At 38.3% G+C, this 13,173-nt stretch overlaps 1 protein-coding gene across 3 annotated transcripts in view; it reads right to left on the reverse strand.

Moving 5' to 3' along the window:
- Nucleotides 1-4,860: 4,860 nt before the first annotated feature.
- ALS2 (alsin Rho guanine nucleotide exchange factor ALS2) overlaps nt 4,861-13,173 on the reverse strand; it is a 41,516-nt gene continuing 33,203 nt past the window's right edge. For all 3 annotated transcript variants that reach the window (XM_064160841.1, XM_064160838.1, XM_064160850.1), the window contains exons 29-34: nt 12,963-13,139; nt 12,545-12,590; nt 10,976-11,037; nt 10,246-10,395; nt 9,850-9,946; nt 4,861-8,499 (exon numbers count right to left, since the gene is read on the reverse strand). In XM_064160841.1, coding sequence (XP_064016911.1) covers nt 8,461-8,499; nt 9,850-9,946; nt 10,246-10,395; nt 10,976-11,037; nt 12,545-12,590; nt 12,963-13,139 — 571 coding nt within the window. In that variant the 3' untranslated portion in view covers nt 4,861-8,460. The remainder of the gene's footprint in view (nt 8,500-9,849; nt 9,947-10,245; nt 10,396-10,975; nt 11,038-12,544; nt 12,591-12,962; nt 13,140-13,173) is intronic.

A 13,173-nucleotide genomic window follows, 5' to 3' on the forward strand; every position in this document is an offset into this window, starting at 1 on the left:
TCTTAGGCACAAGGTTTGGTCACAGATTTAGTAGTGTTGGGCTAACAGTTGGACTCAAAGGTTTTTCCCAGCATAAATGATTCTATGACTCCATGATTGTAAGTTATTTGCTAGTCTAACTCCCCTCCTATATTCTCTCTCATTACAAGAAGTACAGACTATCTTACTTCTTTCATTATTAAAAAGGATTTTTTAAGCAATGCAGGAAGCCAAGGCTTAGGCTAATTAATATCTATTCATATCACAGAGAACTTTTCACATATAAAAAACAAATCTAAAATTCTCCTCCAAATTCCTCCCCTCACTTAGAATTCTGTGACAGTCTAGCCCTAACCTGTAACATTCTCTTAGAGTAAAAGCAGAGGAAGCTGTCCAGTCAACTGCTAACAGGAAACAATGCAGTACAAGGTTGCTTTAGTGAATTTCAGAGCTCTTTGCAGTCAGGTATGGAAATTCCCCAAGGAACACCATATGGTGCACTGTCCAAAGCATGAGGAATCTCTGAAATCATAATCTTCATTACATCCCAGCTGATCTAACTTCAAATCTCTTGATAACCAGTATTGTAAGATTACTCTTATGAGTTAAATATTTAACTGGTCACTCAAGAGATGATTCAGAGTGCAAATTAAAAAGCCCTGCACATCAGGTATCTGAGCACCTCAGTCAATAGTGACCCATGTGTGAGACCAAATTCTGTTAGATGCACAATAATTTATCTTCTAGGTTAGCACAGCAAAGAGACAGTCATAGTTCTCTAGACTACCCTGTGAAAGAAAACACCGAAGGCACAAGCAGAAGTATTATCTTGAGCTGCTTATGAAAGCAGAAGGCATTACTGTCACTTTTACTGCAGGTAATACTTATTTTTAGAACTTGCTTCCTCTCTCCTATTAAATCATAAAACTATTTTCAAAAGGCAGTGGGAACTAAGGGAGAAAAATACCAGAAACTATCAAAGTATGATTCAAACATTTTATTAGTATTGGTAATTTGTTTCAAGTTATCTCTGCAGGATACTCAGTGATACATCTTACCAAAATGCTAATTCAAAGATTGCTTTTAAAATTGTGATTTCTCCAAGACCAACAAAAATGTAGTTTGATCCTCCCTTAATTCAACTAGATGTCGAGCTGCAATTATTTTACTATTTTCAATAGCCTTGAGTTCTTTTCCTTTAAGAGTTTGCCTTCCCCTTTGCTAAGAAGCTCAGCTGATCTGCCTAATGATGGATTTAACAAAGCAGGCCATAGAAATCTAGTCACGAATACCTGTCTCTTAATTACTGAAGACATTATTAGCAGGACACAAGTCTTCACTGTAGGGTGGCACAGACACAGAAAGAGGAAGACCTGTGTTGCAAAGTGCATCAAGGATGGTGGTGCTCCTGGTTTTCACTTAACAGTAATGTGACAACAGATAACTCTCAGCTTACCTGATCTCTGTCCCTCCCTCTTTTTGGGGAGGGACTCCCCAGTTGATTTGCAAAGCATTTGCAAAGACAGGGTATTCAATCTGCAAGGTAGGTCCTAAAAGGAAGTTTCTTCTAAGCTACATTCCACGAGCCCTATTTCCTGTTGTTATTACTAATTCTACAGATTCTCTACTTGGGGAGGATTTTTTTCCTCCACATTTTTCCAAAACTGAGAGACCCTGATGAGATCTGTCGGTTCCCATGTACAGTAGTATGTGTATTTTGCTTTATATAGTCTACACAAATATCCAACAGTGCACATCCAAGTCAGAATCCTGGTGACAATTCTGTAGTGAAGGCAGTTCAGAGACAAAAGAAGACACTGTGTCCAGTCATTCAGATAAAGGAGCCAGCTCCTGATCTCTTAATTTTGTATTTCACATACCGAAGATCCAGATTTCAAAATCTCATCAAGTGTATCCCTCAAAAAGCACCCAAACAGCCCAACTTTTTTCTCTTGAAAAGACAAAAAGTTAGTTAAAACCCTATTAGAATATAGTGGGGCTGGCTAGGACAACTGCCTGAGCTGAATGTTTGGCCAACTCACATCTAGTTCTGGTTTTCACCTGTGATCAGCTTTACTGGTTACTGTACACCCATCACCAGACATGTGATGGTAGAGCAGTCAGTTCACTCAAAGCATGAACAACTTTTATCTGTATTCTGCCACCTCAGACTCTCAACCCAATGTACTTACAGCAATGTCCCATTCAAAGCCCAGTCCTCTCCAGAATAAAACACCAGTTACTGCAAGTCTAGAGTGGGCTTTTCCTATGGTTTTGTCCTATTTAGCTTGAAAGCATCAGACCGAAAGTAGGGAGGGACCCTGCAAACATACAGGAAAGCACATGAAAGACAAGAAATACTTCCAAAAGCTTTTTGGTTTAACTAGTTAAAGCTTTGAAGACCCCTTAACCTTAAAATGGGCAAGGAAAAATTTTCTACATACTTTTTAGAAGACTATTTTTTCTCCTGTGACTCCTGTAACTATTGAAATTGCCGTAATGTTAAGACCTGCTTTGATCAAGTAATGTCTACCAAACTGGCAGTCAACACACTGATAATCAGCACTTCTTACAGTCTTAGCCTGGAGAAGAGGAGGCTCAGGGGTGACCGCATTGCTGTCTACAACTACCTGAAGGGACATTGTAGCCAGGTGGGGGTTGGCCTCTTCTCCCAGGCAACCAGCAATAGAACAAGGGGACACAGTCTCAAGTGCCAGGGGAAGTATAGGCTGGATGCTAGGAGGAAGTTCTTCACAGAGAGAGTGATTGGCATTGGAATGGGCTGCCCAGGGAGGTGGTGGAAGCACCGTCCCTGGAGGTGTTCAAGAAAAGCCTGGATGAGGCACTTATTGCCATGGTCCAGTTAACTGGATAGGGCTGGGTGCTAGGTTGGACTGGATGAACTTGGAGGTCTCTTCCAACCTGGTTGATTCTATAATTCTATTACAAAGAAGAGAATTTTAAAGAAGAATTAAAAAAAAAAACAAAAAACAAAACAACAAAAACAAAAACAAAAAAAAAAAAAACAAAAAAAAAAAAAAAAGAAAAGAACACATGCACAACTATCCTCAGTATGGTCTTAGGAATACCTCCATCAAGATCTCTTTTAGCCTTTGGGAGATCAATCGTATTTATTTCTTCTTAGCTAGGGTAGATCCTGCAGTACAGCGACTCAGAATAGAAAAGAACCCAATCAAAAGCAACCACGTTACCCTGTTGCCAAAGAAAGACTACTCTGCAGTCTTTCTAGTAAGCAGTTATTTCATTTTCATATAAGCCACTGAGAATCGTCCTGCAATCAAAGAGTAAGAACATTTGTGGTAATGCTAAACCAGTTTCTGAACCTGCTGCAATACAAACAATATTGCTACCTCTTGAAAATACTTTTTTTAGGGGGTTGTATTTTCTTTCTCCCAAAGAGCCTTGCAGCATCTAGCAGCCCTACTGTTTCCACAGAGAGCAAGTCTGGAATTAAGTGTGTTTAGAAGTTGTGGATGCAGTCTTTGTCTAGGAAAGCTACTGAATATTGATTGCACTTTTGGCTGAAATCCTCAAGTATAGCTACCAGAGAGCTATTAAGTTTATTATTAAACAGAGAGTTAGCAATCCTTCCATCCACTGTTGCCTGTTTGAACTACAGGGTTTATGCTCATGCTGACAGAAGTAGCATTTAAACATCAAAATCTGTCACATTCTTCTCAAGACAGCTCACCTCATTCATAAAGTAGTAGCTGTTTTGTACATTCACACAAAAGCAAAGCAGCTTCCAACTGTGAAGCCTGGTTTCAACACCTGTCAGCAGCAACAGATGATGAATAAGTCATTACCAGAAAAATGAAAGAATATCTTCTGAGTGGTTCTTTAGAAAAACATCCACTCAACTGCTTGCTTAAGGGGAAAGGTTGGAGTTCAAACAGATTTGTAACCACTACTGTGCTTTCATTTCCCAAGATTTCAATGTACAGACTGGAAGGCCAGAGCTCAGGGTCTCCTCATGACAGAGACCTAAGTAAATCAGATGGAAGTTCTTACTAAAAGGCTTACCTGACTAATCTCCCAGCCAGTGTAAGGTTCTTCCCATTCACGTGTATTGCACATAATTATAGCAGCTCATTAACAGAAAATATTTCTCTTTGCCTGTTATTAGAGATAGAACTGGATACCCACTCTGAATGTGCTGGAATTTAGTGTCAAAATTAGTCACCTCATGCCTAAGACTATCAGCTACCCCAAATTTGGGTTACAGGGCTAGTTTCCTTCAGTAGCAGAATACGCAATTCCTTGACCCTGTTTGTCAGACCAAATCTCTATTTTTAATACAGTTTTCAGAACTGGCTTGAACTGGACAATTTTGGATGCTGTCAAGCCTCTAAAAGCAGACACCAATGAATCTGACATTCAGAACACCACTGCTCTTATAAGCTGCTTTGGCTAACATGCTTGGCCAGGTTATTGAGCACTTTGAACAAGGAAACCCACTCATTTTTATCTAAATTTGCAAAATTAATCATTGGTCAGAATGAAGACTACAGTTTAGCTTGAGGGCAAGGGACACACTGAGAAAGCTTTTGTTACAAGTAAGCCATTGTAAAACAGCAAATTGAGTAGGCAACAAAACTGTAGTAAGAGACATTCAGCCTCTCTCAAGTGATGTGCCTTATTCAGGACTTTGTCCTGCATTCAATTAACTTTATTAGGCTAGTAGCATCACTAAAGTCTGTCAGCTTCTTTTTTCTACTCAGTGTGAAAAATCATCTTGCCTCTTGCACACTTTAAGATTGAGAGTGCTTCAACTGAAAAAACAAACCCAAATATCCCCAAAACAACCCAAAATACCAGTGGAGTAAATTTTAAGCAAAGGCAGAGAACTGTACTTTGAAATTATGTTCCTTATAAAAACACTGACTTTATTCACATAAGGCATTCTGTGACATTTAGATAATCACATCTACATATTATAAGGCTGACAGTGAAGCAATTTATGCTATTACTCTTCATAATCAGATACATTCAATTATTCATTCTGTTTTCCTTTGACACAAAAGCTTACAGCCACAATGGTGTTGTGAGTACCTCGTTTACAAGGGGGGTTAACGCCACTGCAGAGCAGCACATTAAACAGGATACTTGGGTGCAGTGCATGTAATCATGTGAGGTGGTAAGCTTCCCTTCCAGCTCTTCACGGACAACTGGGCTTACTAAGAAAAAACGACTCACCAAACCATGCAACAACCACCTGACAACATCAACACATTGATATTAAACCAGCTTAGAAATACCTGGCTAGGCAGTTCAAAGAAAGGATTTGTTTTACAATCCTGTATCAGTCACATACCTTTGTTTACACCTCAGTGTAGCAGAACAGGTAATTCCCTAAACTGCTTCTAGAAACAAATACAGTTAAGAAGCAAATCTACTTTTGGCAAAAGAAACCCAAAACATTAATATATAGCACTTGCCATTCAAGTCAGAATATAGTGTGAGGCTTAGAAGTGAAAATTACCTTCTGAGCTCCTACTCCCCATTCATGCAAACCTCAGAAGATTTAGCTAGTGAAAATTAAACCGCTGTCACATAGTTTGCCGTAGCTATGAGTAGCTACAGTTGCATGGGAGAAATGCATCTGTGCAGTACAATGGTTTTAGTAAAGTGCATATTTTCTTACCTGCAAACACCACTGAATACACTATGTTCAGCTCATGCAGAATTTCCAGAGAGGAAGAGTACTTGCTGGATGTTAGCAGAGCAAGTAACCTCACTGCCCTAGCTAATCTATGGACATCCTCTGTTTTCTAATCCGCAGAAACCTAACCTTAGAACTACTCATTACCAAGGAGAAGAGAACAAATCCCCTTAATCCTTTTCTTGCACAAAAAACCTGCTTTTACGTTCTCTCTCACTTCAATAGTTTTATTCTCAGCAACTCACTCATTTCTTCAGGTCTGCCTTCAGCTACTGTGCCTGCAACTAAAATGACAATCCATAACCATCAATCTTCTGTTACTTGTTACAAGATTTCTGCTGCAGCACAAGAAATATTCAGATTCCAATTCAAGGAAGGAGGGGAAAAATGAAAGAAAAAATCATTCTCATGAAGCAAAACATCTGGAGAAATCCTGAACTAATTTGTTAGCTACAGAAATGCACAAATAAAACCTGGTCTATACCGATTTTCTAACGCATCACAGGCCACACAGGCTGTGAAGTGGAATCTGTGTCAGAAGCACATTTAATCCTAGGATTCTCTTCAGCTAATAACCGAGTTATATATCAGAAAAACCAAAAATAATCCAGCCCAGGCTGTCTCCTTATATTAATCTGCAAGCGAAATTCATGTGCAATAGCTGCAGTAGCACTACTTTTTTGTAAGGGGGGGTGTGTGTGGTGTCTATGTAAAGGCAAATGTATTCTTCACCATTTTAGCTCTCAACTTTGCGTAATTCATGGTGAATAAACAGTTGAAGTTGCTGTGTATCTATAGATAAATCTCCTTCTTGAATGGCAGGAAGATTATGGAAAAACTTCCCATCTCTAGTTACATTCTCAGTCTAACGTACTGAATCAACATGGGAGTAAGGTCAAAACAAACAAAGCTTTTCACATATCGGAACTGAAGACTAAAATCCTTCCTTTCTTCTGCAATATCTGAAGACAACAAACACTAACACTGAAGTTATCAGTGGGAGGAATAAAACCAGATCTGTTTTTAATTATTCCATTCCCCAAAAAGCCAAAATAAATCCTGAATTGAGATCTCTGTAGATGAAAATTATTGCCATTGGTTTATTCAGTTGTTCAATACAGCTCCTTTTCAAAGAGCAATTCTATTTCTACAGGTTTCAGTTAAGGTTTTTGCACATTAAATTCTAAGAGATGATTGCATGGAAAGACAAAAATCTAGCAAGAAAGTTTGTGCTCACATTCCTTCATTGTACACTCTGCCCTTAGCTGTTTATCTGTTTTCCTCCCTTTACATCTTTTTACAGCTTCCCTGTTACTGCTCATCTCTCCTCAAATTATTCTGTATAATATGAAAAACAAGACTAACAAAACTGCTTGCAAACTTGAAATCTATTATCTCTATATTTTCACAGGATCATAGGATGTTAGGGGTCAGAAGAGACTTCCAAAGATCAAGTCTTTGCCAGATCTGGACCATACTCTAGTTGCAAGTATGATTTTGTTGCAAGTATTGCAATAGTTTCAAACATCACCTTGCCCAAACTACTTTCACCTTCTCTGATTGTCATGAAAATAATTACAGAAAGACCAATAATTTTTACTTTATTATGAAAACTGCTACATTACAGTCACTGTTCAAAACAGTATTTTGACATATGGTTTCTTTCCATTTCAGTGTCAATACACTAGCCATAGTTACTACTTAAAAAATATGATTAGCATCATCTATGGTAGTTCTGACATAACTTAAACCATTATAACATTCTATAATCTATACCTCCCTCCCTTTTTTTTTGAGTTGCCCATGGTAAAGAACAGCACCTACAAGACCCAAGTTAGCCACTAGTGTCATTGGTATAAATGAAGTTAACCATAAACCACAGAACACATACACACAAAAATACACCAGGGAAATTGCTTGTTCTCTACATGTTCAAAAATGCAACAAGATCAGCTTTTATTCACTCTGACGCATAAGTTAACAGCCAAAAGTCTCAAACGGAATTCATTGTCAGCTTATTCAAGAGTACTTTACCATTCTCCCATGGGCTTCCAGTGTTTGTCAAAGTGAATACTATGGATTGCATGTCTTTAATTCAGTGCCAAAATCTGAAGTGGTCAGTGCCTTTTATTCATTTCATAACCAAAAATAATGGTGAACGCCTGTGTATTTATAATTCCAGTAAATGCAGAAGTCCATAACAGTGGGATTATTTCCACAACAGCACATGAATGATTTGCACTCAGCAATGCTGTTCAGCACAGATGCCTCAAAACCTTTGCAGACAGACACATGAATAGGTTATCCATTATAAATACTAACATATTTCTACTTTTAAATAAACAAGCCTAATAGCTTAATTCAGGAAGACTGAATGGTTCAGTGGTGCAATCAAATCTCTTTTAAAAAGTCTCTGTTGACAAACCAAGAATAATAAAAACAAACCCACTGCTTTAGAAGCCATGCGGTCCAGACTCTCACGTGTACTCTATGTAGGTGCCATGCCTTTTTGCAGTACTGTTCTTTCAGGAGTAGTAAATCTTTCTGTTAGAATAGGAAATTGTTTCTGCTTGGCAAGTACTTGACAAACCAAGTCTCTAGCTTCATCAGCATTTCATAGATAGCCTCGAGCTGCAGTTTTCCAATCTTAAAGCTGAAAGTTCAGAAGAAACAACCGAGTATTTTCATCTGTAACCAGAGAACTGCAGCATTTTCTAAACACCGTTTCCGAGAAGGAAGTGGGGTATTAGTGAAGTTCCTCTAAGCAGATTATCCCACACAGCCCATCTGTAAATGGTCTAGGTAAGCTTTTCATGTTGAATCTGGTAGTAACACGCCTGAATTAAAAAAGAGAAGTTCAGTTTAGCAGTGATACCTGTTCTCAGAAAGCTGATAAAGCACCATACACAGAAAGGTTAATTCTGTCTGAGAAAAAGAACTGGGCTTTCTGCAAGCAGTGACATACGAGAATTTTCCAACATGGAAACTCACAAAAAGAACAACGAAAGCTTTTTTTAAATTACAAGTTACAGCAAACTCCTAAGGAAAAAAGATGGCACGATGTGGGACTCTGAATAGTTTTTACAGCGCTCATCTTTGCCACGGTTAAGTACGGGCTTTTGCTCACAAGTCTGTCTTTGTTTTGTGACAAAAGGACCTAAAAAGAGACCACTGTCTTACAGGAGAAAGGTGCAAAGATTAAGCGTCTTAAAAGCATTCAGACTGAGAAGGTTTCTATCACCTAGATAAATATCCTGAACTGCTGCTCACAGATATTCACTCAGCACTGATTCAAACATGCATTGGGTCAAGCATGAGCAGAAACTTAACACCAATGTCTCAGACAATGCTTTCACTCATGGAAAATAAAATTCTGCTTCTACTACATAGATTTTGTTGATTAAATTTAAACTCAAACTTCCCCTTTTCGCAGCACTACAAAATTAATAGGTCTGAAAAAAACAACTCTGCAACCATTTCCAGTTTACGCAAACAGAAAATGGTCATGTTCACTTAGCAGCTCAGTTTAACATTATTAAGCTTTGGATTAACAGCCTTCCTACAAGACAACTCCATGAAAAAACTCCACACAGCTATCACTTGTTTTAACAGTGTGGAGGTACCCAAACAATCTATTTCCATTTTCTCGAGTACAATAGGATGTTCTTCAAAACAAATCCTCTTCCTTTCTTCCCTACTTAGGAAGAGAAGAATGATAAATAGAATATGGAGACTGACTCAGTAATTAAAAAAAAACAACAAACACCAACAAAAAAAGCCCAACAAAGCTTTTTTTTCCCCAGAATTACTTTCTTGAAGCATGCTGATGTAATGTTAGACTTAAACGTTACTGGACCAGATAACCTCCAAAGCAGCACTTCAATTGTTGTAGAGGTAATAAGGTTTGTTATGTTGCAAGGTAAATGACAAACTCTGGGTGAGCACTCAGAAGTCAGCAACAACCAATGTCACATTTGAATAAAGTGCATCTGCACGTTGCACAATTCTATTAGCAGTGCCTGCAATTGTTAAGTTATCATAAGTGCTAACTTAAGTTTCCTTATTAATCCCAGCAAAAAAAAAAGTCCAAGAAGTTACAACCTGATGTTTATACAATGTCCTCAGCTGATCATCTTTGCTTAAAGCTGATAAAAAAATATTTTAATAAACCTGAGTAATTTTCATACCTTCAAGGTAGTGAACATAATGCCTTGCTCCCCATGCTGCAGATATGGATCCATCAGGTCTTCAATTAAGTGCACTTCAGACCCTAAATTCCTTATCCTGTTACACAGAGGAGAAACAAAGAGAACAAGTGAACAAAAGATGGCAGAAATTTTCTTGTTTTTTATACATGATGCTTTGGAAAAAAATATGCTTTTCCCTGACCTCTTTCTGCAATCAATTTCATAGTTAACTGTTCAAATATGTTAAGGCCAAAGCAAACAGCCACAATGGAAGATTTAGTAAGTTACAAAAAGCTTGCAATTAGTCCTGTAATGAGAAGCAGGAATCTTAATAAAGGTAAAAGTACTCATACTCCCTATGCTCAGCTTGTGACTGATGCTGCTCTTAGTACCTACCTGGCTCGTAGCACCACATAGAGAAAAATAGGAAGTAAGTCATCCATGGACCACAGAAAATCTTCCTGAAGACTCTTTAGTACATTCTGAGAGATCTCTTCAAAAGTTTGGTGGATCACCTTCAATTTGTCAGCTGGGGTAAATGTGGTACTATTTGGGGATCAAAAGCAAAACAGTAACAGCTAAATTAGGAAGACAATTTGCTAGCTAACATGCCTGTGCTCAAGAAGACAAGCCAGATTATTCACACCAAACCTGCTACGGCTGCCAAGGCTGTGTAGTACCCCAGGCTATAACCAGGGGATCAAGGCACCGTACTGCAGGTGAGACCATCTGTACAGTTTTCTTACAGTGGGAAAGGAGGAACAATCCTTTCAAGAACCGTTTTCATTTCTTCCTAAATTCTCACAGCTAACAGAGAAAAGGTGCCCATGCACAGGTTGTTTTACAGTAACTCTTCAAGAATTCACATGTGTATTTGATTAGACATCTTCACAATTCTGATTCTAAATGGCATCCTATGGATACATCTTGGTCACATTGAAGAGACTATACTTCATTTCTCATTAAGAGGATTTGCAAACATCCTTATAGTGGGAACTCTGAAACATCCTGGTGATCTCTCTTATGATGGTGAACAAAGAAAAGATGACAAGTGAAGGATTGCAATCAAGTAAACTTGACTGTAGCAGGAACAGCAAAACACAAAAGACAAATTTCAGAGCATTACCTGATTTGCTGTAAACACTCAACTGCAGAGGCAAAGCAGGCATCCTTTGTATTTGATGATACCTGTGTAACCATGAGAAGATGTAATTGCATGGGTTGAAAAACCCCACTATGCAGCAGAAAAGCAGAGCATCATACAACATCAGCATAAACCACTTTTTTCTCCCCTTCAGTTTTCCAGTTCCACAAAAAGGTCACAGATTAATATAGGCAGATTTCCTGCGTGATTTTAAAAATTCAGGAAAGCTTGTAATGAATTCTTTGGTATGTTGTAAAAATCAGATTTTGGATGGCTTTCAAGTAAGACTGGGACTCATTAAATTTTCATGGTTAACAATTAAGGGGAAATGGTAAGACCTGAAACAGAAGCTTACCCAAAATGTCATAGCAGTTAATAATCAAAGACTCAAGTTTCAGCAAATGGCAAAGAACCAATATAGAGCCTTAGTCTTTCTGAATGAAGCAAACAGAGAATGGATGGGTGGAAAAAGACTTAGAGGAACTCACAAATTAGAAAACTGGACAGAGAAGCAGATAAATGTGATGTCCTGGCTAAAACCCATCCTGCTTAATTGAATGAATGACCTGGCTAATATGGTAAATGGGCTGCAGAGAGCATTACATAATGCATAACTCTGCCACGTAGTATTTCACAGTGGAAGGGCTCTGCTCTATAGCTAAAAAAAGAATGATCAGAAGTGTGAAGGACTTGGCATGTAAAAATTTTGCCCAGTACCTGAAAATATTAAATACTAAATAATGCAAGAAATGTCTTATTGATGGATTTCAGAACATTTTGAGTCTGACTGGAGGTTTGTTTCATGTTTTATCAGGTTAATCTTCATGACTTGTGAAAAAGGGGACTTGTTCTGCTGTGAACCCACACGCTCAGGGGTGGGATTCAGCAGCAGCACTTAATCTCTTATTAAGGAAGAACAGCTCATCCACAAGCAGTAACTACTACGATGAAAACTGTGCTTCTGATCATTACAGACCACGCACAAACCATAGCTATACACAGGGAAAAAGGTCATCTGAAGGCAGGAGAATCTAAATGACTAAAAAATGGAACATTTCACATAGAAGTACGCTGGCTTACAAACAGATATGAGTTGAAGTACACTGTGAACACTGAAATTGTTCAAATAGATGATTATTAAACCACTCTTACTGGAGTATGGAGATTGAGTACTACACTATCAGCATCTGAGTCTTCAGCTACTTTCAGTAACATAAGAGTTAACACCACCACAATTCTTCTAACCAGACAGCACACAACAGTATAACTCTCTGAAGCAGGTTGAAAATTTCCTTGCTAGGCTGTTATCTGCTTTCATAATCAGAGACAAAGCAAATATTTTCTTGAAGTAAAATTCATTGCAAAGTAAGACAGTAAGTGACAAAGGTGGACTGACAGCAACTGGAAGAAAGCACTAACATAGTTCTTAAGTAGAAGACAAATTTTAAGGAAACAAGATAAAATAGCATCTTTCAAGCAAAAAAAAAAAAAAAGGTTTTTTTAGTGATCTGAGCTTATTGAAAGCTGTAGTTCAAGGCCCAACAAACATACCTTTCTGCTCTCTCCAAGGAGGGACACAGTTTCTGGCCAAAATTTCCTGCAAAAACATCCAACATAGTCTAATGAGAAATCATACTCTTAAGGCATTTTTCACCTTCTGAAATTAAGTCATCATCACTTTCTATGAGAGACAGCTCGTTCTACAGGATCAACTACATCTAGCACAGAGATGGAAAACTGCCTAATTTGAAATGCCTCACTCTGGTTCTGTAGCAATGCCTAGCTCCACTGTCACCTGCTCAACCTCCCCTCCTTTGGAAGAGGGAAGTTTTAATTCACACTTTCAACCAACTAGCTTAAGGATGTGTTTTAATGTATTTTAATCAAAGAAATCACTTAAGACAAAAGGAGGTTTTTCAGTTGCTTTATATATGATGTAAGTTCTGTTTCATTGCTGAAGCATACTCACGCTTGCACTCCAAGAAAACTCAGAAGAGCCAGATCAGTTTGTTTGTTTAGACGTAAAACACATTCCCAGTACGTATCTTCTTCACGCTCATTGTCTAAGGCATACAGCATAAACAGGGGAGGATAGAGTCGTGGCAGTAAGACAGGGAGCAGCAAACCAAAACTGGTTACCACATAGCTATTAAAAAAAATACAAAGGGGAGGTGGTTTGA

The sequence above is a fragment of the Pogoniulus pusillus genome, chromosome 2 (assembly GCF_015220805.1).
Source record: "Pogoniulus pusillus isolate bPogPus1 chromosome 2, bPogPus1.pri, whole genome shotgun sequence".
NCBI lineage: Eukaryota > Metazoa > Chordata > Aves > Piciformes > Lybiidae > Pogoniulus > Pogoniulus pusillus.